Source organism: Poecilia reticulata, linkage group LG13 (assembly GCF_000633615.1).
Source record: "Poecilia reticulata strain Guanapo linkage group LG13, Guppy_female_1.0+MT, whole genome shotgun sequence".
In the NCBI taxonomy this organism is placed as follows: Eukaryota; Metazoa; Chordata; class Actinopteri; order Cyprinodontiformes; family Poeciliidae; genus Poecilia; species Poecilia reticulata.
The window spans coordinates 14903780-14917968 of NC_024343.1; the positions used below are offsets into that span (position 1 = coordinate 14903780).

General features: G+C 40.3%; 2 protein-coding genes across 3 annotated transcripts in view; both read left to right on the forward strand.

The window, feature by feature from the left end:
- Nucleotides 1-5050, forward strand: part of LOC103474550 (lissencephaly-1 homolog) — a 33663-nt gene extending 28613 nt beyond the window's left edge. Inside the window, exons 9-11 of the mRNA XM_008425615.2 lie at nt 1020-1121; nt 1214-1370; nt 2205-5050. Coding sequence (XP_008423837.1) covers nt 1020-1121; nt 1214-1370; nt 2205-2278 — 333 coding nt within the window. The 3' untranslated portion in view covers nt 2279-5050. The remainder of the gene's footprint in view (nt 1-1019; nt 1122-1213; nt 1371-2204) is intronic.
- A 1203-nt stretch (nt 5051-6253) lies between these two features.
- The window catches only part of mettl16 (methyltransferase 16, N6-methyladenosine), a 42907-nt gene continuing 34971 nt past the window's right edge, over nt 6254-14189 (forward strand). Inside the window, exons 1-2 of one of the 2 annotated variants that reach the window (XM_008425617.2) lie at nt 6254-6403; nt 6659-6803. In XM_008425617.2, the coding sequence (XP_008423839.1) occupies nt 6676-6803 (128 nt within the window). In that variant the 5' untranslated portion in view covers nt 6254-6403; nt 6659-6675. Of the gene's footprint in view, nt 6404-6658; nt 6804-14189 lie in introns of those variants that run through there. The other variant, XM_017308052.1, reaches the window with a different exon arrangement.

Below are 14189 nucleotides of genomic sequence, written 5' to 3' on the forward strand. Positions count from 1 at the left end.
TCAGACCGCCTGCGTTCTTCCTCCGCCATCAATGACACGTCTGTAGAGCGTATAACGTCACCGCTGCTGAGACTGATTTCCACGCGAAGCCAGCAGCCGGGAATGAAGGCGGTGTTGAGATGAACTGAGAGAAAAACCTCATGGCCTCCGGTCAGATCAGGCTCCCCATCATGCCTTGTGATCTGCAGTGTGTCCAATCGTGACCTTGATGGATTAAAATAGTGTTTTACTTGCAGCAGTTGTTCCAGACCAACATGTGCTCTCTGGCTTGGAAGATGTTTTTTTTTCTTTTTAATACCTTAGATTCAGTGCAGTGATGGAGTTGAGTTGGCACACTCTTAGATTTAGTCTAAATTAATTATATAAATGAGCTTATTTGTCTACTCTTTCTGTTGAGCTGCATAGACGTTTTTAAACTCTTGAGTTGCGTCTCTGCCGCTTTTCCATATGAAGAAGCAGAAATTGTTGGACTTTGTTCTGTGCAACTTCTCTGTAAGACTCAGTCTGAGTGGATGTGTGTTCAAATTTCACCTTCTGAAAGTTGTCCCAGAGCATCATGCAACCACCACCATGTTTACTGTGTAGGTGGTGTGCTAGGGTGATCTGCTTTTTTCCTTTTTTATTTCCCTTTTTCGCCTTCTCTGTTTTGGATGCTGTACAAGATTAGTTTTGGTCTTATCAAACCATATTACACATTTCCACATGTTTCCTCTGTTATTTACAGAGTTTGGTGTAAATTAAACTACTTATAGCGTCTTTCAACAACATCTCCCTTTTTGCCACTATTCCATGAAGACCAGATTTGGTGTATATGTGCCTTTTGTCAGATGTAGAGCTTCGTGATTTTTATAGTATGTGTGTAAATGTCAGCAAATGTTGAGTTTAAATCCTGACGGTTTTAATTTAAAGTTGAAGTATAATCTTGTTTGCAGGTAAAACTTTTCTTTATCTTTTGGTGGAGAACAATGAACTACTCACATGACTTTTTTTTTTTTTTTTGTAATTTTGTATTTATGTAGACCAAGAAGAGTGGAAAGCCCGGGCCTTTTCTGCTGTCTGGCTCCAGAGACAAAACTATAAAGATGTGGGACGTAAGCACTGGAATGTGCCTTATGACACTGGTAAGGGTCGCCTTATTATAGCAATAAACGATCCATATTCATGAACAGGATGAATTTAGGTGGAGCTACATCAGCCTTTGTCTGTCTCTCAGGTTGGACATGATAACTGGGTGCGTGGCATCCTCTTCCACCCTGGAGGAAAGTTTATAGTGAGCTGTGCGGATGACAAGACCTTAAGGATCTGGGACTACAAGAACAAGCGCTGCATGAAAACCCTGAGTGCCCACGAACACTTTGTTACCTCTCTGGGTAAGCTGCACTTTGACCTCTTAAAGACGTGGCCTTTAATGTGTCACCTTTGTGCAGTTGTTCCAGTTTCACTAATAGCAAGTTTCCCCCTCCCCTACCCTCCAAATCTTAGTTGACCCAAAAGATATCAAAAATATTTGGCTTTGCATTTACTAGAATTATTGCTTATCGCAGGTTTTCCTAGCACTGCATACTGAGGCGCTTTACAAGATTCTCACGTTATGAAAATCTTGACTAAAAATACGACAGTTTTACGTTATAGGATATGAGCTCTAAAATCTTTATATAAAAATCTTTGACATAATGTAATTGATTTATTTTAAACAAAAATGCAACAAATATTCCTGTTACGACAAAAAAAAAGTCATTCAAATTAATCTAAGTTGATCCTTTTTTCCATTTTGCTTTTTTCAGACTAATACGAGTAAAACAGGCTGAAATTAGCTGTTTAATTAGCCTGACTATGCTCTTTGTAGAGCCTGTAGCTTTAAACAGATTGTGCTTGTTTACTTTTGTAAAGCTCTGTCTAGAAAATATTTCATTTTTTGTCTCTTGTAAGAGAATTAAAAATGTACTTATTGAAGCTAGCTGACCAGCAGTGCTCAGCAGCAAGTGGGGGAGGAGCTGCACCTTGCTACTCTATGCCAATAAGTGAGATACAGGATTTTTTTTTTCTCAAATAGCCTTTGTAATCATCGGCCTATTGAGGTCCAATTAGCGTTTTGATCCATGTTGTTCATTATATCTTGAAGAGGAATATTCTCGTATGTCCTGCTGCATTAGTTTCTGTTTATGTGCCCTTTATGTTGAAAGTCCTTCTTGTTTGTTTTCCAGATTTCCACAAGGCTGCGCCCTTCGTGGTCACTGGCAGCGTAGATCAAACAGTAAAAGTATGGGAGTGTCGCTGATTCGGACCTGGGAGGACTGGACCGCCAACCTCATTACCCTTGATGCTCCTCTGAACCCCACCACCCCCTCACTCCTCTTTGATTCCCCGCCTCTTACCCCACCTCACCTCGTCCCCCCCTGCACATCTTCGCCTCCTCCCGGCTGCACTCACCACCGCGGTTATCCACCCTTAGCGCTCTCTGGTCCGATAACTTCTTGTCCTTTTGTGTAAATTATTCCTGGATGTAGATCGAGCTATTAAATGTTACACAAAAAAAAAGTATTCTTGCATGGTAATCCAAAATTGTATACTGTAAATTTGCATACATAACGTTGTCTAGAAGTACTATAGATTTAACACGACGGGGCTGAGCGTCTGTTCCTGCAGCCTTCCCGACCAATTGAAGGCAGATGGTGTAAAAAAAAAGAAAACAAAAAAAAACGTAGGGCACTAAAAACTGATAATTTAAGAAATGACAGTGTCTTTATGTGTAAGATTTATTTTGTCTATTTTTTTATTTAGGTTTTTTTTTTTTTTTTCGTTTCCTCTCCTTCACTGTTGTAGTCTGTCGGTGCCTAGCTGGGTTTGAGAAATGAGGCAGGAGGAGCAAATTATGATGCAAAGAGATGTCTGCTGGGGCGTTATTGACCTAATCTGTAGCTTTATAACATCACTTCTCGAGTGTGCGTACCATTTCTCTACATGTGGAGCTAGGTAACATTTTAACACCTTGTGTGTGTATATATATATATACATATAAATATATACAAATGTTTCATACTGTCGTCCTTGGACCTGGGGGACTTGAACAGCTTTGTACTCTTCTCTTAGGGTGACCACATAAACCGCTGCTGGGCTTTAGATAAATTATCTCTTTTCAATATAAGTGGCTTTTTTTTTCTGGCTTTTTTTTTAAGTCACAGTGCAAAGCTTTGTGCAGCACCTGAGCAGAGTCCAAGAATCGCACCTTGAAGATCTGGGTGGGCTCGCTTTTTGTAGCTTGTTTTGAGCTGATTTTTATTATCTTTCTCCTTTTTTTTTTTTTTTTAATCTCTCGGCTAAAGCAGAGTTGGAAAGCATGCAAAGGTGCTGTCCTGTGGTGCCACTAGAGGAAGTAAACGTTTAAATATTCAGGAAGAGAAACGAAGGCATGATGATTAAAGCGAAGCCCAGCTCCCCGGTTTGATATGAGATGTGCAAAGATCTTTAATTTTTGATTAAGAATGATTTTGAAAAAAGGAATAGGAAATATAAATTTGTACATATGAGATTGGCTCGCGACGTGAAAGCCCCTTAGACCGCAGCCCATTCACACCAACGAGCTGAGTGGCTCTCCTTAAACATTCAGACTGAAAAGGAAAGCCACTCCACTCTTTCAAACCTTTTCTCTCTCTAACTTTGTCCTTTGAGGTGTTTTCATTAATCCTGCTCATCCCCCGTTTTTCACTGAAGATGCTGTTAAAAAGTTTAATGATGTTGAGACGAGTATAAGCCTCTACCAGTTTCTGACGAGCCTGTCCATTCCAGCGCCGTTCCTCTGCTAATTAAGGAGCCGCACCGCTTGACTTGTTGCTACTTTTTTGGCGAGTTTCCCCTCCTCGTCTGTGTGCTGGACGTGGTGATCCGCTGCTTTCGCTGAAGTGGCCGCCGTGAGCCTTCGTGACCGGTCGATGTAGCGCAGCTGCATGCGAGACCTGCATCCGGACGCAGAGCTGTCCGGAAATCCAAGTCCTTCGTATTTAACCGATTTGATTGATTGAAGTAACTAGTTGGGAGCTTGATGAATTGTGCTGATTTGCCTCTTTTTTTTATGTTTTAAACCCGGAAACTAAAGAAGTAGGCACAGATCCATAATGCTCCTTCCTAAAATGATTGGTCTCTGACTGGCTTGTTGCGTTCAGACAGCTCTGTCGTTTGGTTTCTAGAAAGGTTGATTTGTCGTGTGTGATTCTGTTTTTTTTTTTTCTGTATATGCAGCCGGATTGTGGCAGACTAAGTATGCCCCCAAAGGAGAGAGGATCTCTTTCAGGGAATTTTACTCTCGATACTGCCTCTGATTTGTTGGTTTTTTTTTTCACCCCTCTAAGCCGTTTTCTCTGTCCAAAATGTGGTGAATAGGGAAGCAGTTGGGTTTTGTAGTTCAATTCGGCACGATGTGTTAAATGTGCAAGCTGAAGCCAAAAATTAAGACGTTTGTCCGTACAATCTGGTTTATCTCTGGAAAAGGAAAAAAGAAAGAAAGAACCTCGTTTTTGTTCCGGCCTTTTGGATATGGGAGTTCTCCTCCAGATCACGCTATGACATGCCAGACCTTCACAATAAAAGCTGGAAAATGCTTTTCCCTTCCTTGGTTTTATTCAAGGAAGTTGGTTATCCAGAGGTCGGGCTGATGTGTGCTCTCTTTTATTTTTTTAATAAGTCAGTTAAGAAAACAATCCCCTCTAAAACAGCTGCTGCTGCTGCTGACGGTGTTTTATGCAAGTGTTTGAGGAAAATCCAGTTTTGCCATTCGCAGGTCCTAAGCAATCCCTGTGCTGCCGTGGCTCGACGCGAAGCGACCGACGGGCGACCTTTTGAAAGCCTGCAGGTCGTCCGCCAGCCGCAGGTCTCTGTGTCCTCTGAGCTGCCTGTCGAACCACATCGGAGGGCTGCAGACTGCACAATAAGCTCCTCACAGGAGAGCTCATGATGTTTTTGCCACTATGGTCTCACTCTTCACACAGCAAACTGTTAACAATACCTGGATGTCATTATTGTTTGCGATATAATAAAAGGAAAAAAAAAATCTGCATTTGTGTGTCCTGCTTTTTATTTTTTACGTTGTAACGTCTTGACTTTTGAGAAGATGTTCAAGATGGAGATGAGGTTGTTGGAGTGGATTAAAGAACTGTTGATGTAGAGCCTCCACTTCTGCACTATGATCAGTTATTAACCAAATATCTGAAATTGATACCCATCCAGGCTGAAATAATGGCTTTGTGCTTCTCCATTGAAGCCACTAAATGTGAAATTTTTGTTTTGCTTTTTTTTTTTTTTTTTGCCTTTATTGAACAATACGCCCATTACGGTTTTTAAAAATACTATTTTCATTGTATTTCTGTATTAGAAGATCAATACAGATTTAATAGCAAGAAAAGTTTTAATATTAAAGTTATGTTTAAATGTAGTTAATGGAACTATTGTGAAGCACAATGGTAAAGCATCATGGTATGGGACTTCCTGCAGTCTTTCATGCTGGAAAGACTGCATATTTTTCATGCAAACATACAAATTTTCAGAATCAGCTGCATTGTCCTATGCAAATCACAATCAGTGCTGAATTTTATCCAAGAGGCTGAAAATGCCGCTCAAAGTTCCTCATTTCTTTCTGCAGGGAGAAGGACACTCACTCAAGTGCTTACTACTGCGGGAAGCAGTAAATGCTAACATATTTAAAATATAGAAGCAACATTTCATTTAAGATTATAAGTCATAGACTGTGTGACATGCATTTTTTTAAATTAAAGAATTAAAAAAAAATTATTTTTTTTTTCTTCCCTACAGGTAAAGGAGTGCCTTGAACGTTTTTGGGATAGGTCTTCACCAGTTCGTCACATTTAGACAATTTAAAATTTTGCTGGTTTGGTTCAATTGAATCAGATTAGCTCTTTTGTGAACAATAATCTTTTCAAGTAATGTTGCACATTGTTAAGTGGCTTAATTCTGGACTTTCTAGGTTATTCGTAGAAAATTGCAATATTAGGTTGGACCACTGACCTTTATTTTGGAGTATGGATGACACATTCCTGTCAGAGTCAAACATTTCAACATCTGACAAAGGTTTTTCATACTGACGGATTACCTTAATAGTAAATCTTTATACACTAATCGTCTTTCATATAAAATACCAGCAGCGCTCAATGAATAACGTTTGTACAGTGAAAATGGAAAAGATTAAATACTTTGGGAAGATGCGAGAAAGAAATACGACGTCTGGGACGTGTCGGTGACGTCAACGCGCAGCAGCGTGACGTTGGAAGACGTTCAGGAAAGAGAGACACGTTTGAACAACGTGAGCATTTTGATCTTCTGTTGCATTTAATATTTCAGCGCCGGAGTTGAAATACTGCGAACAACGAGATTAAGCCGCTGTTCATCCAAATAGGTACAGAAACCGGATGTTTGGTTGGTCATAGAGTTAGCTTTCAAAGTTAGCTTCTGTGTGAGTTTGTGTTTACTGCAGTCAGTTTTTGGACTGAAAGATCTAAAAATATAATATCAATACTGACTTTTCCAGTCAGTAGAAGAACATTAGTTTTCCTCTGAATGGCAAAGCTTTCTGTTGTTTGTAGTTTTAAAATAAACACCAAATATTTATGGGGGTAATATCTGCTTGTGTTTGTTTGTGTGTTATTGTTAGACACTAGGATTATCACCATGGCTCTCAATAAATCTATGCATCCTCGGAACCGATACAAGGACAAGCCTCCGGACTTCGCCTACCTGGCCTCCAAGTACCCGGACTTCCAGCAGCATGTTCACACCAGCCTCACAGGAAGACCTGTGTAAGTTTGTTTGTTTTCCCTCTACGTTTTGTTTTAAGTAGTCACTACCCAGTCAAAAAAAATATAGCTTAAAGTGTCACTGACCTCTTGTAATGGATATGCAAACCAAATGCTGAAAAAACCCAAGCCAGGATTCAAACCCAGGACCTTTCAACAGTACTGTGCACCCCAACCATGAATCCCCCATCCCCATTTGTCAGTGAGACTTCATTTATTTGAATGTGGTGCAAACTTGCAATTATGTAGGACACACAATTTAATGTAGGATTATTAAATTTCATGAATTAGTTTTATGTTTCTGACAAACTCTCTGTATGGCCTCTGCAGCAAAATGCAAAAAAAAAAAAAGGAAAAATAATGATTCTGTTGCTATGGAAGAGAAACTCCAGTATTGCTGCATTTCTCATCTTTCTGTCTTTTTTGATGCATACGTTGGTATGAGTCGCGAAGGGGACTGGGCTCACTGTCATGCTTTTGTTTTCATCGCTCAGAGATAAAAATAAAACAAGACAGATAATATATTTTGGCTACCTTTAGAGATATTTAGACTAAGACAAGTAGAGGAGTTTCAAATTAACTGTGAAGATAATAGATGCTGTGTTATTCTGGTAAAGAAGTACCAGTATATAAGTTGACAGACGTTTAATGATGCTTTCATTGGAACTTGGAAGTAAAAAAAACAAAACAACAACATTCATAGTTCCTTCTTGTCAGCTGAGCTCTCCTGATGAGTTAGCTTGATATTAGCCTGATGCTTATATCCAGCAGTACAAACCAAAGTTCAGTTCAGTCGTCCAGAGATCGGAATTAGGTACATTTTCTTTAATAGGCTTGGATCAGAAACCAGCTGCTTAGACGCTGAACAAAGTCAGATTTTATTCATCTGTGAACATGAATGCATCAACATTAAACCTAAGATTTCAGCCTATAAATTCATCAGCCAACAGAATTTACAGTGTTTTTAAAAAATAATTTATGCATTTTTTTCCTGATGGATTCAGCCTACTGCCTCTATTCACATCTGTCTCTTATCTGTCACTGTCTTTTATAAAACTTGAATCAGATAAAATCAGAGGCTGCAGATCAGATTTTTTAGAAACCAGAAGGCAGCACTAGTTTCAAACCATTAGGGTTCATTCACAACAGACTTGTTTAATCTACTTTAATCAGACTCTGGTTCATTTTCCAAGAAAGTCTGGTTTGTTTGGGGGAGGTGTGAATGCACAATCAAACTCTGCTGCGGACCAAAAAAAACAAATTCTGGTCCGCCTAAAAATTTTGGTCTTCTGTTGAAGTGGACTCTGGCGCAGTTTGAATGCATATGTGAATGCCAATCGGACCAGAGGCTGCTCCAAAGGCAGGAAGTGGACTACAGCGCAAGGCATTCTGGGTAAATGCAACTGAAACAAAGGCAATTAGCCTAATGCTAGTGGAACAAATGACTCGTGTTCTTTTGCCAGAGATTTAAGAGAAATCCTATAACCGCTAAAATCTGACGCCACTCCATTTTGGCTTCATTTCGTAAAGAAGGAAATTGCTCTCGTGTCTTTTTCTGAAGTTTTTGTGTCATTTCCTTCAGTGGATTATAGTACAGTGCCTCTACAGGTGAGGGGGTGAGCAGGTGTTTTAAAAGATTTTGTATGAAAGCGAACCACACCAGCAGAAAATGTAACAATCGTACTGATTCAGACAATCTGGTGTAAAAACGCCCTCAGTGAGGACCAGAACCTTATGCCATAAGCAAAGCATTACACCCAGGTGGCAGAAAAGTTAGAATTATTTGACTTTGTTTACAATAATGACTTATTGAAGCCTTGGAAATCGTACTCTCTGTTGGTAAGGAAATAATTTTTCCTCACAATGCAGATGAATGTGGACGTATGGGTTTGGGAAACCTCTGGGTGTGTGTGTGTGTGGAAACATGTTAGTGTGGGCTGTGAAGTGGCCAGGCAGCCATCTTGCAGTGGACGCAGTGTGTGTGTGTGGGCACGCTGTAAACCAATCTCTCCCTGTGCTGGTCTGACAAGTGCTAATTAACATGTGATGGCGTTCCCGTCTCTGCGTTTTCCTTACAGACACAAGAAGAACAAAGAGCTGGCAGGTTTTTATCCGTCAGTATGAAAACTGAATTTAGACAATTAAAGAACTTGCTTTGAGTTTAGAGCTTTTAGAGCAGACACACAAAGGATTAGTCTGAGACTTGTGCTTCACTTCTGATGGATGGATTAAGTCCTGCAGATATTGTTTTTTATATTGCAACAGAAGAGAGTTTGGGTTTGATCTGAGGCACATTTTTCTTTGCTTCATGGTCAAAAAAATCCTGCTTTCTTTTATTTGGTCACAACATTTTGCACCTGAAATGTCGCTCGGTTCTCTCTAAACAGATCAAAAAACCTGAAAACATCCCAGGGCTCTTTCAGCTTTTCCAGCTGACACCTGTGTTCAGGTTAGCCGTCTGCAGTAATGTCCTTCCTCTTCCTCCTCTCCCTCTTCAGTCCGGCGGTCCGTCAGTAGACGGGGGGATTAGCGTGCTTTTGTATCTTCCAACCAACTCTTCTGCTGGGTTTTTAAAGTATTTAAGCAAAAGAAATTGGGGGATGAGAGTAATCTCAGGGAGACACTCGCTCCATCCTCAGAGGAGAAGCATCTCCCCTCATTCAGAGGCCGCCGGTGGAGAACGCTGATAGCACCCCAGACCAGAGGCAGCTGCAGAAATGTGCTGGATTTGATTTGAATGGCAGTGGGGGGGAAAAGATAACAACCCCTCTCCTCACCAAAAATCACCCTGAATGTTGGTTTGTTTTCATCGTTGTGGGGTGTGGAGAGAGGCGGACAGAAGGCGTAGGATTAGGAAGGAGCAGCGGTTATTAAAGATGCATTAGCCTGGTTGACACTTAATTTAAAAATGTTACATTTTCACTCTACTTCTGTTCAGAGATGTATTAATAATCAGGTTCATAGAAGAGAAAATGAAGATATAATGAGGAACCTTGATGGGCTTAAATTGATCAGCGTTGCCCGGCAGTGATTCACAGCCGAGCTGCTAATATGCAGGGGCTTTTAAGCCGTCTGATGTGAGCGAGGTGAGGGAAACTCTGCAGGTTGACGGGTTTTTAATTCACTTATTTCATTTAAATCCACTATGAGGATGTCGGTGTCTCTTTTTTTTTTTTTAAGCTGTTGTGGCTGTGCAGGCTTCTTGTCACGTATCTGTGGTTATTTTAATACAAGAAGTCGTTGGAATATTGGAAATCATTGTCATAAATTTTTAAAAATTATTTTAGAAAAGCAGACAGCGCGAGCCGGTGACGTGTGTGGGCGTGTTTTTGTGACAATAAAGCGCGGAGAGAGCATTCTGGAGAGATCTGCTGCTTTTTGTTCATCAGCCAAAATCTCCCCCACCCACATTTGAAGTGGCAGTGATTCATTTATGGTATTATTATTATTGTATTCATTTCTAGGAGGGTTCTGAATTTGCAGTAGATAACAGCCAAAGAGCTTTTGATTTATAAAAAAATAATATAAAATGATAAAGGTGAGCTGCTTTTCTTTGTGTGGTTCTTCACAGTGCTCATCACTGATGGGTAAAGAAAAGGGCTGGAAGCATAATTATTTGCATCTCATTTAAAATAATTTTTTCAATGTCACCTAACTTCATTAGGTCATTGTTAAAAATGAGCTTTAATTACATTGCTATTAAATACAGCAGCTTAACTTTGAATCTGTCATGAATTATAGTAAATCTGATTAACCAGTTCTTGTTGATATTTGTGTTTTTTTTAAATCTAAGGATTTAGTTCACAGAGTTACAAAGCTTCATTTATAAATGTAACTTTTTAGTTAAGATAAAATAACTGGGTTGAAAGCTGAATTTAAAAGCAGATTTAAAAAAAAGATGATAACCACACATTTTACAAGGTATCAGTCAGGAGAAGAGTACAAAAAAAATAAAATTTTATATGAATCAGCTTCCTGTTCTCCTGTCTTGCTTGGTTTTCTGCTGCTGTAGCCCAGCTGCTTCAAGGTTTGACATGTTGCACTTGTTACCTTGGTTATAACAAATAACCATTTGAAATCCTCCCTCTCCCACCCTCTGGATTATGTTTTCTTCTCTACATCTATAGACGCCTAAATGCTTGGAGCTGCCATGTTATTGGCTGATTTGCTGTTTGCATCAGCACTCAGTTGAAGAGCTGTACCTAACAAAGTGGCCAGTGACAGTGGATTTATCACACGAGGAGTCAGGCTGGTGATGATCGTCGCCCCACAAATCTTCGTCTTCAGTCGTGGTCTTTTGTTTAAAAAAAAAAACAAACAAAAAACTGTCTAGATGTGCAGTTTTAAGCTGCTGTTTAATATTTGTAGCTTACTAAATATAAAATGACCTTTTGAAACTGTTTGTCTTTACATGCAGGCGATTGTGAAAGGTTTTTAAAACAGCTGAGAGGAGAAAAGATGCTGCCTAATCAGCACAACGTTTTTCCCTGAGCTCCCACTGGGTTCAGATGAAGGTTGTCTCTGTGAGCCGGGTTTTTACATCTGACCATTATTTGTGCTTTAAAGCTGATCATAAAACGACTTCTCCCACCTCTGAGAACACAAACTCTTACTTCTTCATAGACTTGGCCGACAGTGACGCTCCTTCTCCGTTTCAGCACTCTCTTCCTCCACTCTTGTTCAGAATCCCACTCCGGCACCAACTTTTTCGTCTCGTGGTTTGTCCCTCTTCGAGTCCCGTCGGCTTCGAGCGTGTTGTAGGTGCGCAACGACGAGTCCTGACGCCGCTGCGTGACGCTGGCGGGCGCGCTCACGCTCTCCTCCTGCTGCCATCAGCCATTGCTCCAGCGTGGCCGGATTTGCGTGCGCCGCTCATCGGCTTCAGTAGGTGTGGTTGCCATGGAAACAGCCGGCCCTGCATCACAAGGCTCACACACACGGAAAGGTCTAAAAATAGAGCAGCGGCCTGAGCAGCCTCCCCTTGTCTGAACATCGATCTCTATCTAATGATGCCTCTGAGGAGAAATCAGGGCTGAAAATGTGAGAGGTGTAGAGGAGGTGATGAGAGAGGCTGGCTCTCGTTTTGGCTCTGAGCGTTGCGCTGATGTACCGCGGCTCGCTCATTAGCCTGGTTCCTCACCGTAACCCGACCCACTTTCTTCCTCGGCTCATCTCTTTTACAGTCTTGCTGTGGATCCTTGGAGGTCAGCAGCTGGTGAGCTGCCCAGTTAGCTTAATGAATGTTTATCAGATGAGGGAAGATGGAGCTCAGACTTGAAGTGAGAAAAGTTTATTACCTGTTTAGCTCTTCATTTGGAAAAATTGAAGGAGATGAGTTCTCCTGCTTAAAAGCTGCCGTATGCTTTTATAAAAAATGTTATATGTATATATAATTTGTTAAAGCTGTCACGTAATCTGAAAAAAAAATCTAGCTCGTCTGCCTTCTCCTTGAGCTGCTATTGCCATCTGCAGAAAAACAACAGTCCTGGTAAGAAGCAACCAATCAGAGCCAGGAGGAGCGCTGTTAATCAGGCTTGTGTACTTGCTGTTCACACCTTCTCCTTTGCTTTGTCCTGCAGTACAGCAACAGAGAAATCTGTGGTCTGACCAATCAAATAACTTAACCAGCATTTCAAGTGGTATAATTTAGTTTTCTTTTTGAACAGCTTTTAACATATTTTATTTTAACACCCCAGTGATGATGAAAGTTTGAGTCTGCTTCCTGCAGTACTAACTTCCACCCTGAAGAGTGTGTTTGTTAGCATGAACTGGTTGTGCTTAGATGTAAAAATGACGTATTTTGTCATTTAACAACCACAAAATTTAATGCATTTTATTGAAACGTTATTTGAAAGGAAAATGATCAATTGTTTTCCTTTTTTTTTTTTAGAAAAAATCTTATGTTTATTAGCTTTTGACTGCACATTATGACTTTCGCTTTACTAATTTGTTATGCATCGTCATGAATCTATTTTTGATAAAACTGTAACACCATCAGAGTTAAATGATCAAAATTCTGCTGAATCTTATAAAGGTTCTGTCCATTTTATAAAGTTGTTGTTTTTTTCCTGCCTGGACGAAAATTAAAATTATTTGAATTTTTTTTCTCATCATGCAGTCAAGAAAAACAAGAGATGAACTTCCTATGGTTTCTACTTTAGATTTCAAATATTTCATCTGTTTCTGACTGATTTTCCTAATCGGGGGCGGGGGAAGCATCTAAACCAAAATCCAAGATAAATTGTGTCACATCTGCGTCTCTTTCAGCCGCAAATGTTTTGTCATCCTGCTGGTTTGCTTTGACACCAACCACGTGCGCAGTGCGACGCTCCCAATCACCAGGATGTAATTAATTGCATCTGCCAAGGTGTAAAAGGACCCGGCGAAGCTTTAATTACAGCTACCTCGCCCACACCTTCTGGTGCGACAGCTGAAACGGTTAAACACGTGGAGGAGGGAAGACGAGTCGGGCAGGGAGGGCTGGGAATAAGAAAGTGCGGAGCTTTGTGTTGCGTTGGGTGTGTAAAAATCTTTGTTATCAGCGGGGGGATTTAATTTGATGGGCTGCTTATCCCCACGCCGTCCCTCGTGTGTGTGTGTGTGTGTGTGTGTTTGTGTGAAATGTGAAGTGATGAGGCTCGGTGCAGAGAGCTGCAGCGGGTTAATGAAGTAGCGTTTTAAGAGCAGTTTGGTGAATTACTGTCTGGTGACCTCAGAGGTTAATCCAGCAGGGCACAAACATAAAGATAAGTGAAATCGGGCCAAATTTAAAGTTTATTTTTTTGGCTTTGGTCACAAGCTAATCAAAATAGCAATAAAGTGGATTTGAATACTGCGAAGTGTGGAAACTATGCAGCAAGTGCTAGACTCATTGTGTAAAAAGTTGCTAAATATTTAATCATATTGCTATCCTGTGTGGTCACAATACAACAAACTTATAGAAATAAAGTAATTATTATTTTAACCAGTCTCTTTTCTTAAGGCTCATTTCTGATTTTTGACTCGACAAAGCCAGTTACTTTTAGGAGCTGATTTCCAGTAGTGGGAAGTAACGAAGTACATGTACTTTGTTACTGTACTTAAGTACAATTTTCGTGTATCTGTACTTTACTTAAGTAGATTTAATAATGGGTACTTTATACTTTTACTCCACTACATTTTACAGTAAGTATCTGTACTTTTTACTTCACTACATTTCTACTAAAGTGTCGCGTTACTCGTTACATCCAAGTCGCATTGAGCTTTTTTTTTTCCCGTTAAAATGTGAAGTTCAGTGTCTTAAGGTRGCGCCGTAAAATCCTAGCAATAACGTGACTTACGTGTCTGTTGTCACCCATCGCCTCCAACTTTACTCGCACGTGAAGCTCCCGACATGTGCAGTGGTTTCCT